Source organism: Gymnoscopelus braueri (assembly GCF_963280865.1).
Source record: "Gymnoscopelus braueri genome assembly, chromosome: 7".
Lineage (NCBI taxonomy): Eukaryota > Metazoa > Chordata > Actinopteri > Myctophiformes > Myctophidae > Gymnoscopelus > Gymnoscopelus braueri.
In genome coordinates this window covers 45,946,329-45,957,334 of record NC_137608.1, presented here as the reverse complement: position 1 = coordinate 45,957,334, position 11,006 = coordinate 45,946,329, and the positions used below count along the sequence as shown (strand labels likewise).

The window sequence follows — 11,006 nt, the reverse complement described above, 5'->3', positions numbered from 1 at the left end:
ATTAGTGGTATCATGGTATAGAAACCAACACTGAATATTTGATCTATGTTTCCACCTGATTAAACTGGAAAGATGAATCCGTCATCAGTTGAATAAGGTCTGGGTGGAACAGATCAAATATGTACGCTACTAGCTGCTGGGTAATAGTGAATAAGGCATGAATATGACCCATACCTGAACACAGAATATAAAATATCCTGCAGGGTCAGAAACACAGCACTAAATATTACACAGATAGTAAGTCAAGTTTTTGTCTCTAACTTTCTAAAGTATTATCGTATCATGAAATGTAACTTGTTTAAAGTATTTTCAGTATTTTGTAAAAAAAACATAAATATAAATGACAAAATAGCATTTTGCATTTCAAATTATGTAAATGCATAAATAGGCTGCTCTACCTCTCTGGGTGGAGGTAGAGCAATTGGTAGACTGGGTGATGTTGCTGGGCGGATTACTGTGTGTGTGTGTATGTGTGTGTGTGTGTGTGTGTGTGTGTGTGTGTGTGTGTGTGTGTGTGTGTGTGTGTGTGTGTGTGTGTGTGTGTGTGCGTGTGCGCGTGTGCGTGTGTGTGTGTGTGTGTGTGTGTGTGTGAATTGTGAATTGTTTGTATGCCCCAAAGTCACAACCCAAAGTTTCCACATGCCGTAGCTACACCGATCAACCATGAAGTGGTGTGGTCCTCCTCCTCAGTCAGTCGTGGTACGCACGCAGTGGCGGCATGGGCAATACGCTGAGCCTGCGGTGGTATGGCGGCCCGTAGACGGGGGTCATGCCCTCGGGTCGTAAGCTCTCCACCTCGCCGAGCTGCCGCAGGTGGAACAGGACGGTGAGCTTGTGGGTCATGGTGCGCAGGGCCAGGAACGAGGCCAGGATCTCCACCAGCAGGAAGAGGAGGTAGACGGAGTGGACGGCCCTCTCCAGGGGCAGGATGATGATGGCCTCGTCCGTCAGGAAGAACAGCAATATGGGCAACTGGAATACGAAGGACAGAAGCCAGAACGCTGCCAGTTCTGGCACCTGATGAGAGAGAGAGAGAGGGAGGGAGAGAGAGAGAGAGAGAGAGAGAGAGAGAGAGAGAGAGAGAGAGAGAGAGAGAGAGAGAGAGAGAGAGAGAGAGAGAGAGAGAGCTGTGAGGAGCCCATCGCTCAAAGGAGAGCTCTAGCCAAGAACTATTGTATGTGCACAAACAGAATACTGAAGCACTTTAGGGCTTTCTCTGCTGAGTTATTATTCAGCAGTAGAGTGCAAAGCAAAATTCTGAGTGTCAGTTTAAAGGTGCTGCCGGTAAGTGATACTTTTTTATTAAAACAAAATGCTTATTTTTTATTAAAAGGTGTGCGGTATATCTGAATGACAATCATTGCTATATAATGTTTGTTCAGTATGCGTCTTCCCATCCCTCCAGGTCAAATAAACAGAACATAAATGTTATAAGGTGGGACACCAATTTCATCGGATCAGCTTTCCAGTTTAAAACGTGTCTGTTAGATGTTTTGTTTTTGTTTTTTCTGTTTTTTCCCTCTTCTTTGTACTTTTTCATTTACTGTCAATGTACTATTTTGAGAGAGGGTTGGGTGGGAGGGTTTGTGTTTGTTTGTTTTCTTTCAGAAAACTTGAAGGGTTTCTTTATCACTGTTTATCCTTTTCTGTAAGCTGCTAAATCAATAACAAATTATGTTAGAAAAAAAAGAAAGACAAAAAATGTGTCTGTTAGTTCCTTTGTTTCATCACTTCCAATTTCACTTGTTCATCCTGTGTGTGTTTTCTCCCCTGGTTGAAAATGTGTTCTATAGCAATGATTATTGGAATATAGAGCTATTGACTGCTGCCCTTTGGCTCAGGAAGGAGGATGATGTCGGCTGACTTTACCTTCTCTCCGAGGTTGCCAATGTAACCCAGGTAGAGCCGGACCACTTCAACCACAGTGAGGAGAATGATCCCTGTTACCAGGAGAGCCTGATAGTAGCCAGGAAGGTAGTGGAACTGGGAAGAACAAAGGCAGATGAGTGATTATCTGATGATGATTTCTTTCTTTCTTTTTCCAAATTTAATATACTCTGAGTGAAAATGTACAATGTAGGCATTTAGCAGATGCTGTTATCCAGAGTGACTTACAAGTGATTATTGAACTGTAGTCAATCAAATTCAGCATAGCGATAGTTCATGTAGGCACGGATTGGTTTACATGCAAGCTCCCCGGACCCCCCCCCCCCCCACCCCACCCATTCATTCGAAAACAAGTTAATTAATACACCTACAAATCAGTCTGTCTCTCCACGGTCAACCTCACTCACACACGCCCTCATTCCCACAGTGCAACTCAGGCGGTCTCTGTTCACTGTTCATTATACGTGGTTCGCTGTCTCAGCTGGTTGTACAGCTGTCAGTTTTCAAATTCCCTCCACCTCCCCGGCCTCCTCCCTGTGGCATTTAGTTAGTTAATAGGATGATTCTGTGGATTGTACTGTGGTTCTATGGATTGTACTATGATATGTGGTAGTTTAATGATGCATTTGAAGGTTCAATCTTATGTTCATGTAATAACTGTATCTTATGCTCTGCTCCTGGGGGTTTGTGATCTCAGATTCTGTGTCATGCTTGCGCCGGTAATCTGTAAAATCACATGAGCAGAGTCACACCGCCAAACTGAATGCAATATCATTGCAATAAATGGTAAATGGTTAATCCTGAGCTAAAGTGTCTAAATGAACAGTTAAAAATTACATGAAAACAATTTTCATCCCCTGGCTGAGACCCCAAATGACTGCCCCTGCCTCAAAGAATGAAATGCACCTAAACAAGAGGGCAGCTTCTCACCCCAAACTGTCAATTATCTATAGACCAATAGGAGCACAGATGGCCTTAATAGTGCTTGATATAGTTCTCTCTTTTAACCATTTGACAATACACTTTTCAACACTTGCCAGCTTTCCACAACACGTATGCTGCCCGCTTTAGTTTAGAGCAGGGGCTCTTCAACAGACCCCTGGTTTAGAGTCCCCCACCGTCTGACCAACCTTTACATGCAGCATGACCACGGCAGAGAACCACCAGCAGGGGAAGTAGAACATGTTGAAGTACATGAGCATCTGGAGGGGCAGGTGAGACACCAGCTCATTGATCACTGTAAGATAAGCAATTGTTACAACTGTTAATTTACTGACAGCCTGTTTAAACGTTATAACCATTCCTCTAATAACAATTTGCAGCGTACATAGGTAGAAATCTGCACCGTATACAAATCTTCTGAGCATATGTGCGTCCCCTTAGCATGTTAGTTAAGTTTCATTGTGACCGTTTTTACATTGGAAGTGGAGGGTCAGGAATCAGGTGCAAAGGCTCATTGAACAAGGTTCATACAAGACATTCAACAGCTGAAACCGAAAATCAATGAAAAGGGTGGGACTTTGTGAACACAGAGCTGGGAACGAAGCAGGAGGGCTCAGATCACGAGCATGTGTAGAGATGGTGTTTCATTTAATTCAATAGTTAAAAGAACATTTTGTGCAGGGACCTGGTGTGACTGCACCCCATTGTGCATTGTCCTCCCCCCCTCTCCCACGACCAAACAACAAGAACGAGGCTCTTTAGGAGCGGTGACGTCCTTATTCCAAACAAACTAAAAAGCAGGAAAGCAGCAGGCCAGGATGGGCAGTCCTTCTTGGCTTCTAAAAGCACACGCTGATGATGTTCAAGTGCCTGTTGTTACCTATCTCTGAAGTAAGTCTCTCTCAGTAGGCATTCTGGGCAAGCCTCCAACTATCTTAAGAAAATACAAATACAAATGTGGTGCCCATACCAGGAGCAAATCTCCATAGCGTTATTCAGTGCATGAGTGCAAACGAATAGTGATAACATCCTTTCAGCTGTAAAAGAAGAATTTGCCAACCAAAATATAAGTCTTCAACATTCCCTTGGTCAAAAGCCTGCAGTGCGTGGACACTACCTCCACAGCAGGACCCAAAGGATGTTCACTAACAGTACACAAAGCCACTGGACTCAGATTATGACATCTGGAGTCGCTCAAGGAGGGGTGTTGTCCCCATTCTTATTGTTTGCTCTGAGCTCCATACTCCTTGGCAACACACAGGCTCTGTTGGTTTACGCAGCTCTCAAGATGCTTTGTCACTATAAGTCACTCCCATCAGATCAGACCATGCGATTGGGAGGCCCTGCATCTGCAGTACTACATGCATGGATCCTGCTAAACGATTAGCCTGGTATCCAGCCTGCTTCGCTACGTTCGGCGGACTTTTTTTTCTCTCTTCGCTTCTCAGTCTGGAGAGCACCCTATTGACTCGTTTTGCAGAACTACACTGGAACTACATAGTTACGTTGGGCAACGTCGTTGCTGATTGGATATTGTTCAAACGAATGACGAATCAAAACGATCACACTGTTTTTTTTGGTCCCGCCCCGCACCACAGACCAATCAGAAGCCACGGTAGGTTTCGAAGCTTTTGGCATGTCCCGCCTCCCTTGGAGATAGGAGGCTTTCCAGACTGAGAAGCGAAGAGAGAAAAAAAAGTCCGCCGAACGTAGCGAAGCAGGCTGGATACCAGGCTACTAAACGATAGGATCCAGCAATGGGAGGAAGGGGTGTGATGTGTGCATCACTCGTGTGTGGCAATGCCTGTGGTTCCAACCACTCGCTATTGGGCTGGCAGTCAAGCCTGATTTATACTTATGGCGGTGTTGGCACCCCAAAAAACAGACGATCTTCAAGTTCACAACGGGTCGCTGTGAACCTATACTGTAGAAACTTTTACTGTATATTGGGATTTTTTATGCAGCTTTTTTCTTAACATTAAACAAGGCTGTATTTCAGATTTGTCTCTCCAATTTTACAATAAACAAAGGAATCAACACATATTAGTTATTAGTTATACATAATGTTATTGTGTTATTGTTCAATTCTGTCCTACCATCATTTTAATGTAACCGCAAAGTAGCCTGCATATCTAGTGCTGCTGATCAGGCCACTGTGGTGGGTGGCTGTCATTTTTAATGATGCCCACCCACCTACATGCCAATTTTAATAAAACTCCTCATGTAGGTAATTGTTATTGATCGCATCCGCCTGTAGGCCCCACATTGACAATACAAGCTGCAAATTGTTATAACATGAATGGTGTTTGCTATGCTCATTAATAGTTTGAAATTAATGCATAGCATTAAGACAGGAGAGCAAATCTAATTATGTTGTTCTTGCGTGCTGAATGCTGCCAAGGAATAAAAACTGCTTTGTAAAACTTAACACAGTTCTGATTCCAGCAGGGCGTGTTATCTTATTATTGTCATGCACTGATAAAACATATCACCAACATCTACTGTAAAATCTGAAGTTCAGGCGCAATATTATTTTCAGGCTCATGTTGCACTGGTGCAACACAGGAATCATAAAATCAACATCTTTCATCTGGTTACAAAATAAATACAAATAAACTATTTTTATCCACATTGACTAGAGAAGACTGTAATACAAATTCAACATGCGCTGCCTGAGTCGACAACATGTAGACGTTCACTGTCCAACCTGCACTGTTGCCCTGCTCCCTGAAGTCACTGTCTCTGGTCCTGTTGTTATTAAAGACAGAGCCGCCCACGTAGGCCAAACTCATGCGCAGGTTCTGTGGTACCGGAGAGTAGAACACAGGCATGGTGGAGGTGCCAGAGAAGAAGGCTGCAGTCTCTAGTGTGCATCTATCCTTGTGTGTGTGTGTACGTGTGTTTCACTAATCCCTGTCGTCTTCTGTCACATATACATACACTCAGATACACACGGACGCACACAAGCAGACAGACAGTGCTAATCAGATTATACAGAAAGAGGCGGTCGAACAGGGGATTAGGGTTGAATCAGTGGAATGGCGGTTAGTTTACAGCGCTCAGAAAATATTGTTTGTAGTTCCCCAATTAAAAAGAACAACCATGTGCAACAAAGTAGGCTGAAGGTGATAATTAAACTTAAAAAAAAATAATAAAACAAACTGCATGATTGCAACGCACAAACATTGATTAAAACGAATTAGTGTTGTTTTGTTTTGTTTTTTCATAATTATATAACAGGTCTGAGTATTTAGAAAAGTGCTAAATAATTCTGTTGTGGACTAATTAAAAGTACATACATACATACATACATACATACATACATACATACATACATACATACATACATACATACATACATACATACATACATACATACATACATACATACATACATACATACATACATACATACAGTACATACATACATACATACATACATACATACATACATACATACATACATACATACATACATACATACATACATACATACATACATACATACATAGTGTGTGTGTGTGTGTGAGTGTGAGTGTGAGTGTGAGTGTGTGTGTGTGTGTGTGTGTGTGTGTGTGTGTGTGTGTGTGTGTGTGTGTGTGTGTGTGTGGGGCACAGCTATATAAGGAAGTGACTAAACAGGATACAGGATAGGTGGGCACTAGGGACATCTGGGCACCATATTTTGGGGGAGACTGGGCACTAGGAAGAGTGGGCACCTGGAAAGGTGGGCACCGGGATAACTGGGCACTAGGAAGAATACCAATAAGTCAGATTAAAATACAACGGGAAGAGGGCGTTATTACAATGACTAACTAAAAGCTGGGCAACTACTCATGGTCACAGCCTCTGCCCCCCTCCAGTTTGTCCTGATATCTCCCCTGCCCCACCTTTCCCTCTCCAGTTTTGCCTTGATTGAGTTGATTCCCCTCTGCCACTCTCCCCACCACCCCTGTGCCCTGCACTCCCTGCCCTGATTGCCCTGAGTGGACTCACCTGCGAGGGCCAGCTGTGTCCAGTTGGCTAATGAGCTCCAGAGACTTTAAACCACTGCCTTGAGCTTTTATTCTTTGCTGGATCATTGTCTTGGTGAAGTTCTTTCCTGTTCTGTTTTAGTTAGAGTTGAGTGTCCTTGTATTAGTCTAGTGTTTAGCTTGTCTTGTGTGTGCTTGTAATTTTGTGTGCGTGTTATGTATTTTGTAAAGTCAAGTCTTTGTTAACTGTCTTCGTATAGTCATACTTTATGTTCGAGAACCTGTTCCTGACAGAATGATCCAGTCATTCTTGGACCCAGCCGAACTCACTGGAGAGAGCACCTTGTTTCGACAGTTCTTTTTTGTCCATCCTGCTGATGGATTACTGACACTAGGATACTGACCAAGTTACTGACCAGGATATTGACCAGGATATTGACCAGATTACTACTGACACCAGGATACTGACACCAGGCTACTGACCAGGATACTGACACCAGAACCATGATACTGACACCAGGTACTGAGCAGGATACTTACACCAGAATACTTAAAATCAGAGGTGGAGTAGAAGTTACGTCTCACATTGTGTTTGTTTATTTATTTATTCCACAGTATAAACCGGTGTAAATGTTTAAAATGTGTCAATTTGAGAATAAAATGACATAATAACATATGTATTTAAAATACAGAAAATGTATCTATCTATTTACTGTATATATTTGTCAAACACACGCACGCACGCACACACACATGCTATATTATGTACTATACTACCCACATACTGTATAAAAGTAGTACTCTGTCCATAAGACACACTGCACACAGTCATCTACCACCTAAGAACGTTTATTGAAGAATATGACATATTTGTATATTAGTTTCTCCACAGTGACACAACCCTCTACTGCAACTCAGCCTGCGAGTCCTCAGACTGGAGCCTGGCTCATGTACTGGCCTTGGGGCCCCACTCGTCATTTACGCGGACTGGGGTGCAGTGGCGGAGTGTGGCCACCGGGTGTCCTCACAGCTCATCCCTGGGGGCACGCAGGGGGAAGTGCTGGAACTCCTCTGGCACCTCCTCCCCCTTGGCGGTCCTCCTGTAGAAACCCAGTGAGTCCAGCAGGCTGCTTATCTCATCCGCCTTCATCTTCTTCACCGGCACCGTCTGATGGGCCCAGGTAGCATGTCGCACGTGTGTTCACACAGGGAAAAAGACCAGGAGTGAAATTGATTGTGTGTGTGTGTGTGTGTGTGTGTGTGTGTGTGTGTGTGTGTGTGTGTGTGTGTGTGTGTGTGTGTGTGTGTGTGTGTGTGTGTGTGTGTGTGTGTGTGTGTGTGTGTGTGTGTGTGTGTGTGTGCATGCATCAAATGTCCACCAAGTATAGTAGAATTTGACACATCTTTCCTCCTGGTCCTTACAGTATAACAGAAAAGGGCAATCTTTTTAGTTAGAGTTACAATTAGGAGAAATGGGTTAAGCCTTAACCCATTTCTCCTAATTGTAACCCTAACAAAAAAAAATACAGTTAAAGGACAACTTTGTTTTTTTTTACAACCAAGGTTCATGTTTTAGATTGTAATTAAAGTAAATAAAAGATGACTGTTAACATTTTTTAATTTACTGCTTTCTATAGTTTTAGCAATTTTCGCGATCTTTTTTGCAGTGGGCAGGGGCATTCTGTCCGGTGGCTAAATATGTCTTTTTTTAACACAATAACCCGGCGTTTTCTTTATTATTATTTACAGTAGCTCTTCTAGCCCCCAATAACTCACATCTGGCCATCAAAGACCACAGGACCTTTTTTATTGTGTAAAAAATACATATTTAGCCACCGGACAGAATGCCCCCGCCCACTGTAAAGAATATCGCGAAAATTGCTAAAACTATAGAAAGCAGTAAATGAAAAAAAAAGAACACTCATCTTTTATTTACTTTAATTACAAGCTATAATATAAACCTTGGTTGTAAAAAAACAAAGTTGTCCTTTAAGGTTAGGGTTTCTTATTATGGTTAATTTCGGGGTAAGGGATACATTGTCATTAGGTTTAGCTTGAGACAGCAGTGTGAGTAAAAATGGCATTTTAATGAAAAATGTGTTTTATGTCCTCAATTATAGTAAGACAGGATGATACGGTATGCGTATGTGTGTGTGCACGCACGTGTGCATGCTAGAACTTTGCTATGCTGTTGTACAACTTATTTTTCTCCCTCATTCTCCCTCGGCAGCTTCTGTGCTCTCTCCCACAATCTGCATAGCCGACTGTCTCTCTAACTCGGTATCTCGCAGAGAATCTGATATCAGACGTCACATCTTAGGACTTGCCAACATTGACTCAACCTGACATCTCGCTCATCCCAGATAAGCCTGCCTCGAAGCCGATCCGTAACACAGTGTAAAACATCTTCACAAATCCTTGCTCTCACCTGAACAACCTCGTCCTTCTCGCTGTAAAAGATCAGACGGGGATTCTTCTCCTCCGACGAGTCGTATTCTAGGTTGTGGCTGCAGATGGAACGAGGGATCAAAGAAAATGACAGGCAAAGCATGTGCATGTGCACGTGTTACGTGGGAACAAACCCCCTATCCATCCCATGTCTCAGTGAACATAATTCAGCACAGGGCACGATTATTTCAAACTTCTACCTCGATTACATTTAATGAATGATTGTTAAAAATAATCGCAGATCTACAAGCCCACAACGTGTCGCATCATGTTGTGAGCTATTTTCAAATGTTTTTTTATCAGACTAATTCATTTAGTCAATTCTAACAAAACACATTTTTTTTTGGCGTCGATTCGTTGGTTCTAATTCAACATTACTGCCACACTGCCACATGCTTTGGGAGACTTGCGTGTTTTGGAAACTTGTGCTGAGGCACAATGTGCTTGGCATCGGACTTGGCCCGTCGCTAGGAACATTTGTTTTGTTTATCGTGAGAAGGTCGTGAGAAAGCCCAGAGGGGGATTTTTTGGGTGGGCCGCATCTTAATAAATGCTTGCATAGCGTGGACAGAACAACAGCATATAAGGATACTATAATGCCCATCGCTCCATGAGGAAATGATGCAGCTCGGGCAATTTCTTGATGCCTCATCCAACCACGCTGGGAGCCTGAGGAGATGACAACACACAGCTGTTAAAACAGGCACGGCAAATGCTTTCCCCCCATGGTTTGTTGTTAGTGGGCTCAAATCTGCCCCAAAATAGGTTTCCTATCTTTGAAATACACCCCGAACCAAAATCGGAATCCCAACATCATAATCACGCTTCACTGTGGTTATCGCACAGATTTGCGTTTGATTCTGTCCTTTTGTCCTAGATGTGAGGTCTGTTCGCCTTTGATTCAAAGGCGAAGGTTCAAACTGAACCATGCACATAGTAACATTCTGAGGGTTCATTTATGGGTCTATTTTTTTTACTCTCAGAGTTAAATTAACAGTAAGGAGTTTACTCTTTTAAGGCCCATTCATACTCACGCTCTGAACGTATACGTATGGTATGTACATACTGAAGGGGCATTGCACACAACCTTACAGATGTGTAATATCTGTTCCCATAAGGATATGAAATGAACGCGGTTAACGTTCAATATAAATGGCCCTTTAAAATCATTATTTAACCACATGAACCCCAGCATCACTATTCTGGGCATGTCATAACAGGTGAACATGCTATGAAAATAGGCACACATTCCATGAAAATAGGCACACATTCTGAAAAGAATATTCAATCTACAGTAGAAGCTCACAACACGTTGCATTGCAACGCGTTGTTAGCTTCTAGAACAGCTACTTTTGCTATTTGACTGTACATTCACAGTGTGGCAAATACTCTAGCTTGTACAGTTGCGTGACCCATATAATGTTGGCTCAGCAGCACTCACCATTAGTTTACCCCTGGCTATAACAGGCTCCTCTTCAGTCGCTGTGCTGCTGACATTTTCCTCTCCACTGGCAGAGATGGCTAGAGTGACAATCAACAGGGCCCACATTTTAACACAAATTGGCATCTTTGGCTTTTTCGTCCAAAGTTGAAACCAGTACTACTGCATATATGAATCCACTTACCCCCATGTCAGGGTGGAGCAAACCATGACACATTGCCACCGGGGGGGAGAGAACCCTTGTGTTACATTTGCAACTCCTTTTAAATTGATATTGGTTGACTTCCTGTTTGATCCAGGCCTGTGCCTTAAAT

General features: G+C 42.9%; 2 protein-coding genes across 2 annotated transcripts; both read right to left on the bottom strand.

Moving 5' to 3' along the window:
• Nucleotides 1-690: 690 nt before the first annotated feature.
• LOC308089066 (transmembrane protein 17A) lies at nucleotides 691-5,660 on the bottom strand (the record flags this gene model as incomplete). The annotated part of the gene is made up of 4 exons (XM_080433640.1): nucleotides 691-1,017; nucleotides 1,870-1,983; nucleotides 3,018-3,124; nucleotides 5,537-5,660. 4 exons carry the CDS (start codon nucleotides 5,658-5,660, stop codon nucleotides 691-693), a joined length of 672 nt encoding a protein of 223 aa, XP_080289766.1.
• A 2,139-nt stretch (nucleotides 5,661-7,799) lies between these two features.
• selenoe (selenoprotein e) lies at nucleotides 7,800-10,800 on the bottom strand (the record flags this gene model as incomplete). The annotated part of the gene is made up of 4 exons (XM_080433237.1): nucleotides 7,800-7,971; nucleotides 9,232-9,310; nucleotides 9,844-9,920; nucleotides 10,693-10,800. The coding sequence occupies 4 exons, from the start codon at nucleotides 10,798-10,800 to the stop codon at nucleotides 7,828-7,830; spliced, it is 408 nt and encodes a 135-aa protein (XP_080289363.1). The 3' UTR covers nucleotides 7,800-7,827.
• Between the last annotated feature and the right edge of the window lie 206 nt (nucleotides 10,801-11,006).